The sequence below is a fragment of the Balaenoptera ricei genome, chromosome 16 (assembly GCF_028023285.1).
Source record: "Balaenoptera ricei isolate mBalRic1 chromosome 16, mBalRic1.hap2, whole genome shotgun sequence".
Classification (NCBI taxonomy): Eukaryota; Metazoa; Chordata; class Mammalia; order Artiodactyla; family Balaenopteridae; genus Balaenoptera; species Balaenoptera ricei.
The window spans coordinates 22,666,430-22,687,291 of NC_082654.1; the positions used below are offsets into that span (position 1 = coordinate 22,666,430).

At 41.8% G+C, this 20,862-nt stretch overlaps 1 protein-coding gene across 8 annotated transcripts in view; it reads left to right on the top strand.

The window, feature by feature from the left end:
* The window catches only part of SORCS1 (sortilin related VPS10 domain containing receptor 1), a 577,597-nt gene that overhangs the window by 188,935 nt on the left and 367,800 nt on the right, over positions 1-20,862 (top strand). For all 8 annotated transcript variants that reach the window (XM_059899261.1, XM_059899265.1, XM_059899263.1 and 5 more), the window contains exon 2: positions 3,204-3,271. In XM_059899261.1, the coding sequence (XP_059755244.1) occupies positions 3,204-3,271 (68 nt within the window). The remainder of the gene's footprint in view (positions 1-3,203; positions 3,272-20,862) is intronic.

Sequence of the window (20,862 nt, forward strand, 5' to 3'; positions counted from 1 at the left end):
ATAGCTATTTAAAGAAAGTATCCTAAGATTTAAAGAAGAACCTAAAAAAGGTATTACCATATGGTCACCACTTATTGTTTTGAATCAGGGATATTTTGGTACTATATCATGAGAACAAGATATAGGAAGAAAACAAGATGTTCACAGATATTCCATTTTGTGCGAATGTGTTTATCAAAACAGCCTTGTTCTCATTGATTGGATGTATAATTAAATGCAGTACACTTGGACTCGGAATTAAATCTATACGTGAAAATTGTTTACCAAATGAATAAAAGTAAATGACGATTTATATATTTTTTAAGTACTTATAACATTTCACTTGATCAATAAGTTCCAGTGATTTTTTGTTTGTTTGTTTGAAAAATACACAAAAATGGTAGACGGTCGAACCAGACTAGGCAGACAATTGCGTTTACCTCTTTTTCTCATCTAATGGTGGTAGTTTTGGCTGTGGCCCTTTAACAGATGCTAATTCTGTAAAACAGTATTGCTAATTAACCAGAGCAGAAAAACAAACAAACAAACAACAACAAATCCGATCTAATATAATGACGTGTCACCATCCAGGAGTAAGGTGGTAAATAATGCATATAGACAGGAAAGGGAAAAAAAAGAGGGGAAAAGAGATTTCAAATAATCGATTGAAAACATAACTAAAGGTCAGCAGTTCTCCCTCCTTTCTTGCCCTCTTTCTGAAAACAGAAAGATTAGATTGATTCAAGCAGATATGCTTTGAAATGCCATAAATGACACCTCATCTGGTGCAGTATTGACAAACTGCCTGAGCGTATCACTGACATTTTCGTTTTACCAGCCCAGCAAGAAGAGTCAGGGAGTGGATTTTTACCTCCCTGCCCTCCTGCCTGTGAATTGCTTAAACACTTTCTGTGTGTGTGTGAGGGGTTCCACACCATTACATGCTGGGTTAAAAAGGTTCCTTCTTTGGGGCTCCAGTGAATTCCCTCGTCAGATGGATGGGAGAGGCAGTTTGTGACTCGCTGAACTTCATTATTTAGTTTACTGCCGTCTTGTATCAGGAGAGCAGCTACCTAGAAGTGCTTTATGCCCACACACCCGTTTTCTTGGCGGGGGATTTATAGGCCTATTCGGCAAAATCATATCGAGGTAGAGCAGTGACATCACTCTGTGTCTTCAAACAAACAGCCACCCCGCTGCCGCTGATCAGCATTCCCGGGATGGCGGTGATTGAAATTTAGCACTTCAAGCGACTTAATTGGCACACGGATCTGTTAAGCATATGCCCCCACCGCAGGCCTGCCATCTGACGGGCCCATAGGGTGCCCAGAGCCTCACACATGCTTACGTTTTGCCAAAGAAATAAGTTTTGAACAGGTCCTTGAAGGAGGCCTGTGCGGCGGTTAAGGAGATGGGTAGCCTTAGAGCACAGGTCCTCAGATTTCTGCCTGTCTTGGGGTGACCGTGGTCCTTCATTCCCTTGAACTTGGAGCAAACCTAAGGTCATGGGGTTCCAGTTTGCTTGCTGTGAAAGAAGTGATCAGAATGTGCTCATCGAAGCTGTGCCTTCCGTAAAGCGAGCCCTGTGCTAGCAGAGTAGAACTTGGAAGGATTCAGCACTTCTTGGCATCTTGCTGCCTTGGAATTCAAGGTTAGACTGTTCTGTGCTCACTGTGGCTAGAACTGATCCCTTGGCCTTCAGAGAAAATCCAGGAAATTGATGTCAACATTTTTCTGCTGAGTTGGAAACAGCAGGACTGGGCTGAATGTTCTAGGTTATGAGTATGAGGAGAGAAATATGACCCTGAACAGAAAACAAAGCAGAGCTATTAGGTTCTTTTCATTATGTAAGGAGAGCAAATAAGGGCTGAGACCATCCATGGTTAGAAATACACTGCTCTGTTGTATCTTCCCAAGTGGCACTCCTGTGCTTCACTTAAGGCGGCGGAGCCCGGTCATGAGTTTCAGCGGATCCCAGACCACCAGGCCTCATCTGTATGTATGTTCCCTTTTGGCATCAGGCAAAATCCTGGGCTCCTAGTAAATGGTTCATAGGTGTTGAATTCTAAAAGAATGAGCCAAATAGTTTGGCTTCCTCTGAGTGAGGTTGAAAAGAGCAACGAGTTAAAATCAGGGAAGGTTTGCCGAGAAGTGAATGAAGCTTAAGTTTCAAAGTCCCTTAATTGCATAGCCCCCTTCCCAGGGTGTGGAGATTGGAACTCATAATTTTATATCTTGTTTCTTATGAAGGGCTCCCTAAATTCTGTAAGCTTCAGGACCCATAAGACAGAGCTCTGTGCCTGTTCAAATGCTGCTGCCTAGTGCTTATTGCTTCAGTCCAGTGGCTTTCCCAGAAATTGCGAGATCAGAAGAAATAAAGCCAAACCCACAGAGAAGAAAGAGAAGGAACTAGCATTTAAGAACCCCATGCTAATGGAAGCATAATTTGCATTTATGACCTAATTTAACCCCTCACAGCCACCCTTTTTTAAAAATTATTATTTATTTATTTATTTTTGGCCGTGTTGGGTCTTCGTTTCTGTGCGAGGGCTTTCTCCAGTTGCGGCAAGCGGGGCCACTGTTCATCGCGGTGCGCGGGCCTCTCACTATCGCGGCCTCTCTTGTTGCGGAGCACAGGCTCCAGACGCGCAGGCTCAGTAGTTGTGGCTCACGGGCCTAGTTGCTCCGTGGCATGTGGGATCTTCCCAGACCAGGGCTCGAACCCTTGTCCCCTGCATTGGCAGGCAGATTCTCAACCACTGCACCACCAGGGAAGCCCCACCCTTTCTGAGAGATAGCATGTTGAGGTTCAGAGAGGCTAGAGTTACCTGCCCGTCTGGTACAGCGAGGAGGGCTGGGACCTGTGTCACTGACCTTCCTCTCTCCCAGCCGTCTGCTCGGTGGCTGCCTTGCAGGGCACGTATCTGACAGCTCTGCTAGCTTTCCTGCGAGTGTTAAGCCCACCAGGATAGGAGATGCCTGGATGGGCAGGTAAGTCTTGCTGCCGGGTGAGAGGGAGAAGGTTAGGGAGGGCATCAGGCTTGAGCTGTTTAAGGGAAGGCACAGGCAAACCCTTCCCCAGTCTGTGTAAGCGGATGCTGCCACAACTCATTCAATTATGTGAAGTGCCCATTAAAGGAATTGTAAGCCCTCCCTTGGGCCATTTCAGTTCTATGAGATTGTCATTGTTTGAAACTAACCGTGATTTCTTCTTTTGCCTTCAGGTGATTCTCATTTTGACAAAGCTGTATGACTATAACCTGGGGAGCATCACGGAGAGCTCGCTTTGGAGGTAGGGAAGCTGAGCTAATAATTATTGTGTTACTTAAACATGATGTCCTCGGCTGGCTGCTCACCCCCACCCCCGCTTCCTGGTGGGAAGGTTTCTGCTTCCTTGTTCTCTCTCTTCCTCTGTTTGATCTTCGTTTCCCTTAGCCATGGGCTGGGGTTCATTTCCAGGAAGGCTGGACCCTTCCTTTTTATAGACCTCTTCTTTTGGTCACAGATCCTTTTGCTAAACTGCTTATTAGGTTGTCTTTATGCGTTTTGGTTCCCATAGTTCTCACTGATCTGTGAGCTTATGGGGGCAGAAACGAAAGAATAAGGATATCTTTGCAGAGGGGCTCAGTGTAACCTCTAGGTCTACAGAACCCAGGCAGGCTACCAGGGCAACATTCTTTCACAGCTTCCCTTCTGTGGTTCTGCAGCACAAAGGGGCACACACACACTTATACGCTTGCCTTTATTTCTGGGATTCACACTACTGCGTCACACATACAGAGTGGGCAATTAGTACTTTTTCAAATGAATGAACAAATTCTTCAAGGGCAGACTAACTTATTGGATTTAGCACGAAAGAAGGTCCTCAAATGCCCAGGAAGTTATTCTCTCCTCCTTTTTCCTTGGAAACTATACATTTTGTTGTTCTGTTTTGTTTCTTAAAAAGATACTGATTTATCCCACTCCCGATTGGCTCTTCTCCACCAGCCTGTGTCGTGGGCCCGTGCCCGAACCAATCCCTGAGGTCCAGGAGAGCACCTCCTCTAATTGGTCAGGCCTGGATCACATGATGATCCCTCACCTGGGAGAGGATGGAGACAAACTCCGGAGATGGTATTCACACACGTACACGCACACACACACACAGACTAAGTGAGAGTCGTTATACAGAAAGGTGGGAGTGGTCTGTGGGCAGACCAAAGCTAGTGAGTGTCGACCACATAAGATCAGCGGGGGGTTCCATTACCTGTCAGTTCACATGACCGGGAGAGGCTGCCTCTTGGCTTTCAGTGTCAGTGCTGAGGTCTAGGGAGAAAGACTGCAGTCACCCTGTTTGCGTCAGGTGTCCCCCCCTGGTGCAGTCAACAGTGGCTTGGGAGGGAAAGTTGATTTACATGGAAGCAATTTGGTTTCAGGGCCTGCTTCTTATTGGGGATTGCAGTGGTCATACAAGAGGAGGCTCATGGATTGGATAGACACCCCAAAGGAATCTACCAGGCCTCACAAGAAGATTGTTCATTAAATTTCATTTTCACCTGATGTCTGTTTTCCATTAGGCTTGACACTGTGTACAAGAAGCCCCAAATAAATTGTCCTGTGCTTTCGGAGAACCCTAGTAGACCAAAGAAAAGGCTAGATTCTGTTCTTTTGTTTGTTGTCAGGCATTTCAATTATTGAGCTCTTTCCCCAAGTAGGAGGTCAATTATGCAGAGTTTCTGTCCCAAGGAAATTTATGTAACTGATTTCAAGTGTGGGAAGTTTGGTAGGAGCCTTAAAAAGTACAGTTCTTTAATACATTAAGGGCCTGACTCCTGCTGTATTGTTTAAATTCAGTACCTATTCGTCAGCATCTCTGAGTAAGCTTATGCTTCCTTGGAAAATTTCTCTAATGTATGTGCATAAATGAAAGTAAAAGCCAGCTTTTACTGTGTAGTGCATCTGCCATGTAAAGTGTTGTCGGCATATTAGAAAATTAAAAGACGTGCAGTTTTGTCTCAGTGGGACAGAGGCAGAGCAGCCGTAACTCCCCACCTGAGTAGTCCTGGGAAGGGCATATTGGAGGGATGTGAGGAACAGCTTGTCCTGGATTGCTGAAGCTCACGCTCAGCGTGCTTCTTTCTCTCTGATGGGGCACTATTACTGATGCCTCAGTCTAGGAAGAATATTCTTTTCTTATCTTAAGGGAGGGGCTTAGTGAAATAAAAACGGCATCACGTTCCAGTAGTACCAGAACTCCCTTCTGAGGGAGCAAACTCCATGGGCTTAAGCCTGGGAAAATGTGGCAAGAATGACCTGCTGACTTTTCCATCTTAGAATCAATTTCACTGGAAGATATATACATATGTATACATATACACACACACACACGTATATACACATATGTACAAGTAATATGTGTGTGTATATACCCATTTATATTTGCTTTTCTAACATACCCACAATAGTCGTGACATGTTCTACATGTCATATGTGGCAAATGATTCCTGGGGGTGTTCTATGTTATTACAACTGCCCGTTTTAATACTTTGATGGAAGAGTACATGTCTGAAAAGACAATTTAGAAAAGAAGTAAGGAGAAAAGGGAATATTTAGAATACTTCACAATTGCTTTTCAGGGCTGCATTTTTTGAGTGGCTCATGGTGCCCATATTTGGTCTTTAGGGAACGTTTTGGGGGTGTTAACGTAGAGGTGGAGAGGGACAGGCCTGGATGGGTCAAGGATGGGGACCAGGAAGAAAGATCCTTATGGTTCCACGTCATCTTGAAGGAGAGTAGACTGCTAAGTGTTGACTCATTTTCTCCTGTACCAGCTTGTACAATCTTCTCAGAAAACCTGCCTATGCCAACCGTCAGGGGTTTCTTAGGGGCACAGGCCAGGGTTTAGAGATACTCAGGGCACTCAGCACTGAATGCAGGACTTAGCATATAGATAATGCTCAGTAAGTATCTGGTTTTGAACAGACCAGTGAATACTACAGTTTTGTCTCTACTGCATGGTCACTAACATATAACTCTCTTTCTCACTCATTTATTCAACAAAGATGAATTGATTAACTCCTCTAGGCCTTATATTGTTCTTATCTAGGGAAGGAAAGTTGGGTGAGTACATAGATCCGTAGCATGTAGGTTCCGCCTTCCAGGACTTCATTGTTTAGAGAGACAAAGATCTTTGGACAGTTAAAGTGAGAGAGAACTGTACTTGCCTGTAACCTACCTTATGTAATTGTATTGAATAAGATACTTACGCAGCACCCAGAGCTGCCAGATCCCAGGAGATGTTAAATCTAAATAGACACACTGTCATACAACTGTTAAGTGTTATAATAAAGATATAAGTGTTGCTTCTTTGCTTTGCTCATGTGTATATTCTCTCTTCTCAACTAGACTTTATGTCCTTAAACCCAACACCTTGCTGGTTTCATGGTAACGGCAGTAATGCTGTTGCTCATGAAAATCATGACAACAGTAACAAAAATTAGCTTTGATCGAGCACCCACGATGTGTCAGGCACGATGCTCAGTGCTTGGCGTGCATTATTGCATCCTCCCAATACATTTTTAGTGTTCCAAGGTCACACAATTTGTCAGTAATAGCCCACGCACTTACAGGCATGCTAGTTATAAACTTCAGTCATTTCACTGCTTATTGATCATCCAGAGTCCCATCTGTCTTCTGGGGGATCTTGCTGTACATAAGTAAACAACATTTTAATCATATATATATGTATACATGTATGTATGTGTATGTATATGATTGTTACATACATATATGTATATTAAAAATAGGGTTTTCAAAGTGCTATGACATTTCGAGCAGCATTTGTCCTATTCTAGAAAAATACTGGGCAACAGGGAAATGGCTTCTTGTCCAACAAATAGATACATGCGCTTTTTGATTGAGCCCATATTCTTTACAACTTTTACCAGCTGAAGAGTCCAAAGGGGGGCAAGTGGCAAATGTCCCTGGGGTCTTAGAATAGGAGAGAGGCCAAGAAGCAGCTGACCTTGCAGTGATGTTCTAGGGCTTTCAACCTCACTGAATCCACAAAGCCTGGCTGACAGAGCGAGATGCCGCTATACCAAATTAATGAGCTTTGGCTCCCGGTTGGCCTTGCCATTGATTACACCTTAATCCTGGAGCAGGTTGTTGATTTTGTTTTGTTTTGTGTTGTCGTTCACTCAGGGGGTGAAACTGAGAGGAAAGGGGGATGATCTGACACAGAACAATTAACTACACCTCAACATCTTCTCTACTTTCCAGTGGATTAAGCTGTGAGATTTGGTAGAGCTGGTGATTTTACCATACTGAAGCAAGATAAGCCTAAAGGTTGAGATAAATAAAATGTCAAAATCTAGATACAGTATCGCTGAGAAGAAATATATTAACCTTTTTTCCCCCTGTGCCAGGGTAATCAGCATTCTGCTAAGAGAGGCTTAGCTGGTGAGGAAGCCCTAGGCAATTCTGGAAGGACTGAAGGTGTACTCTCTTAAAGGGACACACAACCTGCAGTGTGTCTGTCGTAGAGCTTGCCTGGCCTGGCTGACTTCTCAAACTCCCTAGTATCCTATTTTCTGATCCACATGAAACACAAGCTTCCGAACACATCTCCACAATTACGTACTTCTCAAGCTGCAGTACCTGCTTTTGTGGGATGAAGAAGCATATAGTTAAAGCGGAGAGAATGGGTTAGGCCATTTGATTCTGCGCTGGGAGCCAGCCCTGTTTTCTTGTCACGGGAGTCACTTTGCTTCTTCTTGGGTGTTACACACAGCTATTACCAAGAGAAGCTTCCCAGTAGAGTCTTTGTGGAGAGAATGGCTGTAGAGTGCCTTGAAGCAGCATCTGTGTGGGGTTGGCTTCAGCCAGTACTTTCTGGAGAGCTCAAGGGGTTCAGGCTGACAGAAGCTGACCTGAAGACGGTGACTTTCTGCCAACCCTGTGGGTGATTCCCATTAGCTGGAAGCCTCTCCCTTTCTACTCCTCATCCAGGGGAAAAGCAGAGAGCGTCTTGGATAGATTATTAGTCTCAGCTTTGAAGGATGTTGTGCTACGCAATCCAGCTTTCAGTCAGCCACAAATACAAGAATAGAGAAGGGGGGTAGTCACCCTAAAAAAGAAAAAGAATAAAGCTAGAGTGTGAAATTTCCCTGCAGGAGGGCTCTTTGTGTTACACAGATCCAGTGATGCTATTCATTCATCCCTGTGTTTGCAGATGTTTAGTGCCTTCCCAGTCGCCCCCAGGAGAGAGCCAAGCTCCCCAGCAGGATCAGGGGGTGCTTTGGATTCTGGATTCCTTTGAGCTTTGTAACTCCCACCCCCATCCCCATATTTGTGTCATGCAGAGCTGCTGCTTGTGGGTCCTGGACTTATAAATTCATTTGATTAAATCTTATTATTTTAAAAAAATCAAAAAAAAAAAAAAAGTATGTTCATTATAATGAACCAAACAATGCAGAGGCAAACAAAAAATGTTAGTAGTCTTTTACTGCCCACACTGATCCAGCTTCCCTGAGGTCAGTGATGCTGAGAGTTTTGTGTGATTCTGTCCATATCGTTATGACCCAACTCAAAAATACCAACACATATATACGTATGTGGACCACTTTTTTGTTTGTTTGAGAAAGTAGGAGAAACTGTTCATAGGACTCTGACAACCTGTTATTTTCACTTAACAATGAGTTATGGGTGTCTGTCCAGATGAATACACTAAGAAAAATGGGTCAGGTTTATAAGCATCAAATAGTATGGATGTTGTATACTGAATTTAACAACTGCATGCTTAATTAAATTATGTAGTGCTTCTTCTGAGCCAGGAAGTGTTTTCAGTGCTTTTTATCCTCATAACAACCCTATAAAATAGGCACTACTAGTATCCCAGGTTTACATATGAGAGAAGTGAGGCTTAGAAACATTAAGGCTTAAAAATTAATGTGCCCGATGTTCATGTAGTCAGTAAGTGTCAGAGGTGGATCCTGAGTGTGTTCTATTAACTCCAAGCTACACTACTTATCCCTGACCTTTTTATTGGATCATTATCTAATTTCTACAATATTTGCTATTACATATAGTGCTTCAATAAACATGTTTGTAAACATGTTGTTACATTTTTGGTAATTTTCTCTTTGTAAAGTACTCTAGAGTCCTAAAGGGGATATTGCTGTATCAAAACCAAATACGTTTATAATGTTAAAAGATACCTGGGATTACTTTCCAAGATGGTTAGGATAATTCATATACCCACAAGCAATAACAGACTGTACATTTCCCAATGATTTCACCAGCACTGGGTATTTTCTTTTTTTTTTTTTAACATCTTTATTGGAGTATAATTGCTTTACAATGGTGTGTTAGTTTCTGCTTTATAACAAGGTGAATCAGCTATACATATACATATATCCCCATATCTCCTCCCTCTTGCATCTCCCTCCCTCCCACCCTCCCTATCCCACCCCTCTGGGTGGTCACAAAGCACCGAGCTGATCTCCCTGTGCTATGTGGCTGCTTCCCACTAGCTATATATTTTACATTTGGTAGTGTATACATGTCCATGCCACTCTCTCACTTCATCTCAGCATACCCTTCCCCCTCCCCGTGTCCTCAAGTCCATTCTCTACGTCTGTGTCTTTATTCCTGTCCTGTCACTAGGTTCTTCAGAACCTTTTTTTTTTTTTTTTAGATTCCATATATATGTGTTAGCATACGGTATTTGTTTTTCTCTTTCTGACTTACTTCACTCTGTATGGCAGTCTCTAGGTCCATCCACCTCACTACAAATAACTCAATTTCATTTATTTTTATGGCTGAGTAGTATTGCAATGTATATATGTGCCACATCTTCTTTATCCATTCATCTGTTGATAGACACTTAGGTTGCTTTCATGTCCTGGCTATTGTAAATAGAGCTTCAATGAACATTGTGGTACATGACTCTTTTTGGTTTTCTCAGGGTATATGCCCAGTAGTGGGATTACTGGGTCGTATGGTAGTTTTATTTTTAGTTTTTTAACGAACCTCCATACTGTTCTCCATAGTGGCTGTATCAACTTACATTCCCACCAACAGTGCAAGAGGGTTCCCTTTTCTCCACACCCTCTCCAGCATTTACAGTTTGTAGATTTTTTGATGATGGCCATTCTGACTGGTGTGAGGTGATACCTCATTGTAGTTTTGATTTGTATTTCTCTAATGATTAGTGATGTTGAGTATCCTTTCATGTGTTTGTTGGCCATCTGTATATCTTCTTTGGAGAAATGTCTATTTAGGTCTTCAGCCCATTTTTGGATTGGATTGTTTGTTTTTTTTGAAATTGAGCTGCATGAGCTGCTTGTAAATTTTGGAGATTAATCCTTTGTCAGTTGCTTCATTTGCAAATATTTTCTGCCATTCTGAGGGTTGTCTTTTCGTCTTGTTTATGTTTTCTTTGCTGTGCAAAAGCTTTTAAGTTTCATTACGTCCCATTTGTTTATTTTTGTTTTTATTTCCATTTCTCTAGGAGGTGGGTCATAAAGGATCTTGCTGTGATTTATGTCAGAGTGAGTGTTCTGCCTACGTTTTCCTCTAAGAGTTTGATAGTGTCTGGACTTACATTTAGGTCTTTAATCCATTTTGGGTTTATTTTTGTGTATGGTGTCAGGGAGTGTTCTAATTTCATTCTTTTACATGTAGCTGGCTGTCCAGTTTTCCCAGTACCACTTACTGAAGAGGCTGTCTTTTTTGCATTGTATATTCTTGCATCCTTTATCAAAAATAAGGTGACCATATGTGTGTGGGTTTATCTCTGGGCTTTCTTTCCTGTTCCATTGATCTGTATTTCTGTTTTTGTGCCAGTGCCATACTGTCTTGATTACTGTAGCTTTGTAGTATAGTCTGAAGTCCAGGAGCCTGATTCCTTCAGCTCCATTTTTCTTTCTCAAGATTGCTTTTGCTATTCGGGGCCTTTTGTGTTTCCATACAAACTATGAAATTTTTTGTTCTAGTTCTGTGAAGAATGCCGTTGGTAGTTTGATAGGGATTGCATTGAATCTGTCGATTGCTTTGGGTAGTAGAGTCATTTTCACAATGTTGATTCTTCCAATCCAAGAACATGGTATATCTCTCCATCTGTTTGTATCATCTTTAATTTCTTTCATCAGTGTCTTATAGTTTTCTGCATACAGGTCTTTTGTCTCCTTAGGTAGGTTTATTCCTAGGTATTTTACTCTTTTTGTTGCAGTGGTAAATGGGAGTGTTTCCTTAATTTCTCTTTCAGATTTTTCCTCATTAGTGTATAGGAATGCAAGAGATTTCTGTGTATTAATTTTGTATCCTGCTACTTTACCAAATTCATTGATTGGCTCTAGTAGTTTTCTGGTAGCATCTTTAGGATTCTCTGTGTATAGTATCGTGTCATTTGCAAACAGTGACAGCTTTACTTCTTCTTTTCTGATTTGGATTCCTTTTATTTCTTTTTCTTCTCTGATTGCTTGGCTAAAACTTCCAAAACTATGTTGAATAATAGTGGTGAGAGTGGACAACCTTGTCTTCTTCCTGATCTTAGAGGAAATGGTTTCAGTTTTTCACCCTTGAGAATGATGTTGGCTGTGAGTTTGTCATATATGGCCTTTATTATGTTGAGGTAAGTTCCCTCTGTGCCTACATTCTGGAGGGTTTTTTATCATAAATGGGTGTTGAATTTTGTTGAAAGCTTTCCCTGCATCTATTGAGATGATCATATGTTTTTTCTCCTTCAGTTTGTTAATATAGTTTATCACATTGGTTGATTTGTGTCTATTGAAGAATCCTTGTAGTCTTGGGATAAACCCCACTTGATCATGGTGTATGAACCTTTTAATGTGCTGTTGTATTCTGTTTGCTAGTATTTTGTTGAGGATTTTTGCATCTACCTTCATCAGTGATATTGGCCTGTAGTTTCCTTTCTTTATGACATCTTTGTCTGGTTTTGGTATCAGGGTGATGGTGGCCTCTTAGAATAAGTTTGGGAGTGTTCCTCCCTCTGCAATATTTTGGAAGAGTTTGAGAAGGATAGGTGTCAGCTCTTCTCTAAGTGTTTGGTAGAATTCGCCTGTGAAGCCATCTGGTCCTGGGCTTTTGTTTGTTGGAAGATTTTTAATCACAGTTTCAATTTCAGTGTTTGTGATTGGTCTGTTTATATTTTCTATTTCTTCCTGATTTAGTCTCGGAAGGTTGTGCTTTTCTAAGAATTAGTCCATTTCTTCCAGGTTTTCCATTTTATTGGCATATAGTTGCTTGTAGTAATCTCTCATGATCCTTTGTATTTCTGCAGTGTCAGTTGTTACTTCTCCTTTTCCATTTCTAATTCTGTTGATCTGAGTCTTCTTTTTTCTTGATGAGTCTGGCTAGTGGTTTATCAATTTTGGTTATCTTCTCAAAGAACCAGCTTTTAGTTTTATCCATCTTTGCTATTGTTTCCTTCATTTCTTTTTCATTTATTTCTTATCTAATCTTTTATGATTTCTTTCCTTCTGCTAACTTTGGGGGTTTTTTGTTCTTCTTTCTCTAATTGCTTTTGGTGTAAGTTTAGGTTTTTTAAGATTTTTCTTGTTTCTTGAGGTAGGACTGTATTGCTATAAACTTCCCTCTTAGAACTGCTTTTGCTGCATCCCAAAGGTTTTGGGTCATCGTGTTTTCATTGTCATTTGTTTCTAGGTATTTTTTGATTTCCTCTTTGATTTCTTCAGTGATCTCTTGGTTATTTAGTACTGTACTGTTTAACCTCCATGTGTTTGTATTTTTAACAATATTTTTCCTGTAATGGATTTCTAGTCTCATACCATTGTGATCAGAAAAGATACTTGATATGATTTCAATTTTCTTAACTTTACCAAGGCTTGCTTTGTAACCCAAGATATGATCTATCCTGGAGAATGATCCATGAGAAAGAAAAAAATTAAAGTAAAATAAAATAGTTATTAAAATAAAAAATAAAAAATATTTATTAAAAATAAAATATTAAAAATAATAAAAAAAGAAAGAGCAACCAAACCAAAAAACAAATCCACCAATGATAACAAGCACTAAAAGCTATACTAAAAAAAAAAAAAAAAGGACCGACAGAACCCTAGGACAAATGGTATAAGCAAAGCTATACAGACAAAATCACACAAAGAAGCATACACATACACACTCACAAAAAGAGAAAGAGGAAAAAAATATAATATATCTATATATTAAAAAAAAAGGAAGAGAGTAACCAAATCAGTAAACAAATCTACCAATGATAATAAACTCTAAATACTAAACTAAGATCAAACATAAAACCAGAAACAAATTAGATGCAGAAAGCAAACTCCAACTCTACAATTGCTCCCAAAGTCCACTGCCTCAATTTTGGGATGGTTTGTTGTCTATTCAGGTATTCCAGAGATGCAGGCTCCATCAAGTTGATTGTGGAGATTTAATCCGCTGCTTCTGAGGCTGCTGGGAGAAATCTCCCTTTCTCTTCTTTGTTCGCACAGCTCCCAGGGTTCAGCTTTGGATTTGGCCCCGTCTCTGCGTGTAGGTCTCCTGAGGGCGTGTGTTCTTCACTCAGACAGGACGGGGTTAAAATAGCAGCTGATTAGGGGGCTCTGGCTCACTCAGGGTTGGGGGAGGGAGTGGTGCGGAATACGCAGTGAGCCTGCGGCGGCAGAGGCAGGAGTGACGTTGCAACAGCCTGAGGTGTGCCGTGGTTCTCCCGGGGAAGTTGTCCGTGGATCACGGGACCCTGGCAGTGGCGGGCTGCACAGGCTTCTGGCAGGGGAGGTGTGGATAGTGACCTGTGCTTGCTCACAAGCTTTTTGGTGGCTGCAGCAGCAGCCTTAGTGTTTCATGCCCATCTCTGGGGTCTGCGCTGATAGCTGTGGCTCGCGCCCATCTCTGGAGCTCATTTAGGCGGTGCTCTGAATCCCCTCTCCTCACACACCCCGAAACAGTGGTCTCTTGTCTTTTAGGCAGGTCCAGACTTTTGCCCGGACTCCCTCCTGGCTAGCTGTGGCACACTAGCCCCTTCAGGCTGTCTTCACGCTGCCAACCCCAGTCCTCTCCCTGGGATCTGTCTTCCAAAGCCTGAGCCTCACCTCCCAGCCCTCACCTGCTCCGGCGGGCGAGCAGACAAGCCTCTCGGGCTGGTGAATGTTGGTCGGCACCAATCCTCTGTGCGGGAATCTCTCTGTTTTGCCCTCTGCACCCCTGTGGCTGCGCTCTCCTCCATGGCTCGGAAGCTTTCCCCCCGCCACCCCCTGTCTCCGACAGTGAAGGGACTCCCTAGTGTGTGGAAACTTTTCCTCCTTCACAGCTCCCTCCCTGAGGTGCAGGTCCTGTCCCTATTCTTTTGTCTCTGTTTTTCCTTTTTTCTTTTGCCCTACCCAGGTACCTGGGGAGTTTCTTGCCTTTTGGGAAGTCTGAGGTCTTCTGCCAGTGTTCAGTAGGTGTTCTGTAGGAGTTGTTCCACATTTAGATGTATTTCTGATGTATTTGTGGGAAGGAAGGTGATCTCCGTGTCTTACTCCTCCGCCATCTTGAAGGTCTCTGGTATTTGCAATACTTAAAATTTTGCTAGTCTGTTGAGTGAAAATGGTGTCTTGATCACAGTGTTTTAGGGGGTATTTCCCTGACTACCAGTGATACTGAGGATCTTTTTATATGTTTATTGGTCCGTGGCAATGTTTAACCCTTTTCTCCACCTCCCCTTTCCCACTAAGCAAAGGTAATTGTTCCTTCCTCAGTAATCCTGTAGTGTATTATGTATCTTCATCTTATAATGGTTGTCAGATGTATATTTATTTGGTTCAGTTTTACAAATAACTACTTGTCCCCATTTCTGTGGCAGGCACTGTGCTAGGTAGACACTGGAAATCAAGGTATAAGTAAGAAATTGCTCCTTCTCTACAAAACCTCAAAACCTAGTGAAGGGCAGGCACTCAGTGGGTGATTATACAAGTGTGGCAAATGCAGAGTAAAAGTTATGCACAAGTTTTTGTCCATGTTCGTCTATTTCCATACCAGCTTGGAAACTCAAAGACTGTGATCTTCTCTTAGTTATTTTTGTTTGCTTGGAACCTGAAATAGAACTTGGCACATATATTAAGTATCTTTTTTTTTTTTTTTCTTAGAAACAGTATATTAAGTAATGGTTTAGGGTTTCTGAAAGCCAGGTCTGTTTCTTATACTTTTTTAATCCTAAGTTTTAACCTCATGCCTTCCATATAGGAAATACTGTTTTGGATAATGTGCTACATGACCTTGTGAAATACCATTGCATTGCACTCAAGAATAAGAACACAGCCAGTGCCAAGTGTGAAAAGCCCAGATTCAAGTCAAGGAACCCATTTATGTCCATAGGGTACTTGGCATGCATGTTGGGCCCCTTGATTTTGTCAAAATCTTCCTGCACACCACCACCACCATGAAGGCTGTTTCTACTAGAATCTGGCTGAGTTCTGCCTAAAGGTGCTGCAAGCCTTTCTGAGATTTCTGTGAGGGTCTGGCCTCCGATTGCATCTTTACACTCCTCATTTGCCTCAGTGATTGGCTCCGCTGAGTTCTCCACTTCTCCTTTTAGCAAATAATGGATGAGATATACACAAAAGCTATCATTGCCCTGACAGTATAGTAAATTTATCAGCATGACCTCAGGAAACAATAAAGAAAATTTTACTAGAGAAAAAGCAGAACAACTGGCATTCCAACATCAAACCTGGTTATACATTCAGGAAGTGTTTAGGATGTCAGTTTTGGTGTTGCTGCTTTGTCATTGAACACTACATGGTGGAATCTTACATCCCTGGGGTCCCTTGGGATTTAGGTCACCACCATCCAATTTCAGTAGGAGCTCAGTGCTTCCATATCCTCATAACCCCTCAAAGGGATTTCCTCCTCACCTGATGCTTTGGTCCATCCTTTGAAGCCAAAACTTGAGCTTATTACTAATAAGTAATTAAACCGTGGAGAGTAAATGCTCTTTGGGTATAGAGCTCTGTACCGGGCACAAAGAAGGTCAAAAGATACCCAGGACACAATTTAATTCTTACCTTCTACCAACATACAGTCTCATTTTTCAGTCAACATGACTAGCTCCTCCTCATTTTTTAGGTCTCAGACTGAATATCACCTTATTTTTAAAAAACCATTTATGTCCACCTTATTAAGAAGAGATCTCTTTTTTCTTTCTACCATAGGTCTTTGTTTATTTCATTCATTGCATGTGTCATGATCCGTAATGATTCTATTTATTACTTGTTTATTGGCTGATGCCACCACTAGAATATAAGCTCCCTGAAGGTAGAGATATTATCAATCTTATTTTCCACTGTATTTTGAATGCCCAGTAAAGTGCCTGGCACATAGACATTCAAGTGAGATATATCAAATTAATTGAATGTGTAAATAAATACATGCCTGGAATCATGATAAATGATAAATCATGATAAATGGTATGAATCCAGATATGAATAAGATTTGATTATTGCCCTTAAGGAATTCACAGTCTAGTGGGAGAGAGATAAATAAATGAGAAATTATATTGGTATGTAAAGTGTCATAATAGAGGTACTGTAATATGCCCTGAGTTGAAGAAGGGAAAGCTTCCTGGTTGAAAGGATATCTGATTTGAATCTTGAAGAACAAGTAGGAATCATACAAGTAAAGGAGGCTAATTCTTTATTTACTGAGTATCTACTGTATTCTAGGCACCTTTAGGTGCTGATAGTGTGGCATATTGAGGAAACTGTAAAAGACTGCAGTACACTCTGTGTATGGACAGGGTATTTGGAGGTGATTTAGGAAAAATAGAAATAGGGCAGTTCATACTCTTCTGGGCTAATTATTCTGATATTTATCCCAGGTGAAGTAATACACTTGGGGCAAGGGGGTTACTTTATGAAATGTGAATTTTAGGAAAATAAATTGATCTTGGTGTCATGTTGAGTATTCACTTGGAAAAGAGCAGAACTCATGACCATGAGAACAATAGTCAGTGGAATAAGAGCTGAGAAGGGGCTGACTTATTTTAGGGCATGAAGGAATGGAGTATGGGATATGGGAGGGGTGGTGGTGGTGATTTCAATAAACCTTATAAAGTAAAAATGAATAGGACCATTTGGATGAGGGAGAAGGTGAGAGGAAGAGACATTTCTACAGTGATGTTCCTGCCTTTGTCTTGGATAGTCCAGTGAGTGGCAAGGTTATTTACTGCATACATCTGCTCTGTCGACATCTACCAAGCACTTACCCCTAGTGAATGAGAAAAGGATACGGAGACAACTCTTTCAAGGAAGAAGCTGTGAAGAGACATAAAGGAAGAAAGATGCTTTTGCATAAAAGAGGTCATAGACTAAAGGAATATTTTCCTTAAGTGAGGACAACCCTGTTTTATGGGGGTTGAATCCGTAGAAAGAGAATGAAAATGTAAAACTTAGGAGGGAATAAATCTGGTTGAGGATTGAGTGGCAGAGAGTGTATGGACTTGGAGCTTATATGGGGGGTGATCCAGCTATGGTCAATCAGGGTGGGTGAGGGGCAGCCAAAAGGAGGAGTGTTGCATCTCTTTCACCAAGAAGGGAAGTCAGATGGTTTGGAGGAGCTGCTGAGGAGACACAAGGTGGGACTACTCAGGGAAGGCAGTGCTGGGCGATGCCGAGACCCCAGCCCAGGTTACAGCCTGGAATCAGCATGGCTGTGCTTTCACTCCAGTGAGCCGTGGGTCATCCTCAAGAAAGCAGTTGGTTGTGTAGTTGCGGAGAGGTGTTGGAGAAGGACAAGAAAGCAAGGGGTGCTGGCGGGGGTGGGGCGATGAGTAGTAGATGAGGGGATCTGTGCCAAACAGAGAAGAAAGTGAAGCTGGGGGTTGGGGGAGGACGGAGAGTGAACAGCAGGACGCCCAATCCAAGCATGTGTAAAAGCCTAAAGAACACTGAAGAAGTAATATCCGGAAGAGTGCGACTTTTTAAAATATTAAACTTAGACCATATCTAGCCCCCAGGGGACTCTGTGAAAAGGAACTGGTCAGAGCAGGTGGAGGTAATCAGAAAAGCCTTTTCTGAAAGCTGCTGTTAAGAATTCCACTCAGCGCTGTAGGAGAAGGAGCTGCTCTTTCTCTGCACGTGTGTGGAGCATCTGGATCTGCTTGTCAGGCCCCCGCGTTTCTGAGATATTCATGAGTGAGAACTCACCTCCACATCTTGCGGGAACACTCAGCAGCCTTCTCTGGAGGGGTTATGGTAGATTTTCTCCAGGTGGCTACTGCCTCCAGGGCTAAGACTTGTGGACCGCATCTGGTAGTCACTGTGATATCTTTGTCAAGAGAGAGCGGCCAGCCCAGATGTCACATTGAAGGGATGTTGATTTCCTTTCTGGTCACTTTTTTCTTCTTATCACAATGTGCTCTGGAGCCCATGCCAAAGATGTGCTTCTTTCATATTTAAAATTCTGTTTTTGGAATTTAATTTTCTGGACTCTCAATAGACCTTGCCTTTGGCTTCTCCTGTCTTTCTCCTGTTGGGTATTTATAGTACTTGACTTTGATCACTCCCCTTAGTATATTTCTCAATAAAGGAAGATCGTTATGTGTTCCAGCCATGGTGAACTACTTGTAGGTTCTGCCAAACAGCATGTGCCCTTGGAAGGCCGTTCCATAAACAGGTCAGCACTTGGGCTTGGGCACTGGATGCCCGGGCATGAATCCAGACTCTGTCCACTTTCTAGCTCTGAGATGATGAGGAGGTTTTCTAATCTCTCTGCTTCATTTCCTCATCAGAAATGGGGCTGTAATAGTATCTATCTCATAGAATTATAGTGACACTTATCTTAAATGTGCAACACTTACTAAACACACAGTAAATAATACAAAACAAACAAAAACCTTAGACCTTGTACTTCTGTGGTCTTCTTCTTTGCTTGAAATGCCTTTTCCGTTCCATGCTATTTGTCTAATTAAATGATAACCATTTATACTGATGATTTACTATGTGCTAGACACTCCTCTAAGAGCTTTATATGTATCAACCATAAATTAATCTTCTCAGTACCCTCTGAGTTTGGTCCTATCATTATACCCGTTTTATAGATGAGGGTGCTTGTGCCCAGAGTCACAGGATACTAGGCAGTAGAGAAGAGATCTGAGTGCAGACAGTCTTGATCCAGAGCCCACAGAGATCATCTCTTGTGTGATCCCCTTCCTGACCACGACCTTCCACGTAGAGTAAATCACTGCTCACGTGCTCTTTCTGTTGTACATATTTTTCTTTTTGACGTACTGCTTTGAATCATTAGCACTTCCTGCGTATTTATCCCCCTTACAGGGACCATCTTGAAGGTTGCCTATTATCTTATTCACCTTTGTATCCCCAGCACCAAGTACAGTTCTTGGCCCATAGTAGGTGTTCAGTAAAAGGAGTGTCAGGACAATAGATTGGGGAGAGAAGATTTAAAAAAACAAATTATCTGTGTCATCTGTGGATTTAGTTAATTGATGCAAAGCTTGCCCCATACTATATATCACAGGTGGTCTCAATGGTAACAGGAGGTAGTTTACTCAAATGTCAGGTCTTGCTCTCATTCGTTGTTGTTGCACATGAAGGAGGTGAAAAATATTTAATTTGATTTCCGCATGTAGATTGACGCTGCCATGCTGCACGTCTGTAATAATGCTTCTGTGAGTGTTGGAAGCTGGTATGATGGTAAAGGGGAGATGAATTTGTTCCTGTTAGTATACCCTAGTTTTTCCTTTGGCTAGTATTGGAGGGTTGTTTAAAAACAAATGTAATGTTGGGCCCTTTTGAATTCCTAATCCTGAGCACTGCACACTGTGCTGTCACCAGAGAATTAACTTTACGTAGGAGGATAGGGGCCCCCATCATAGACCAGGCTCATCTCTGAGCAAAGGCAGGGGAGCCGTGCGTGTCAATGAAGCTGGCGCCTAGGGATGGGGGCTTTGCTCTGTGCGTCATAGGACACAGGGGATGAAAGCAGCATTACCTGGAGAGTTTTAGAAAACACTTTTTCTTATTTCAGGTGAAGTTTCCGAAATACTGTTCATCCATAAGTCAAGCTGGGGCATTTTTGGCTCTGTTCTCCTCTTTCCAAAGGGAACTGGTGTGCTTAAGACTTATTCCTCAGCACGGCTTTATTTCTTTCTCCTGCTGGGATGTATTAGCAAGGTCATCACCTTTGGTTTATTGGCTTCAAACAATCTGTGATTGCAGAGGAATATGACTTCTTAGCTTGCAGAAGCAGGAGGTGCAATCAATTCATGAAAGGCACAGGACTTTTCTTTTTTTTTCCTTTTAAAAATGTATATTTATTTCTGCCAGCTTTTTTGGGGACCAAGACTTAAAAGAGCTTTTTGAAAAGAATTTATCATTGAATGTCCTCCTTCATTGTTTTTTTCAAATAAGAACATTGAATCAGGCCAATGTGAACTTAGCTTTAACTCTTTGAGTTTGAAAGAAATAAGATGACTTTACAAAAGTCTGTCTTCCCCTTCCCCAACTCTAAACCAAATTAATTGGGAAATATATACCCGTTGCAATATTACAAACAGATACCCTTTGAAATAACTGGGGATTTGGATTAGCCATACCTACTGGTTGATGAATAAGTTCTCTTTGATAGGGCAATAATTTTTTTGTCTGAAAACTCTTAGTCCCTATGCCCACTGGAAATAATACTGCCCTTCCTTTTCATATGGATTCTTTATCTTTATGGAAAAAATAGTTGAGATGGTTACTTAATCTATTCAAGCCTTAGTTAATACTACCCTTTCTGGTCCTCCTTTTCCTCATCTGATCAGTTGGGCTTATAATAGTTCAGCATTTCAGATTCAAGAGAATATACACGCGCTATTTTAAGATTAGACTGGGTTTCCATTGTATTTAACCAAGGGCAGAA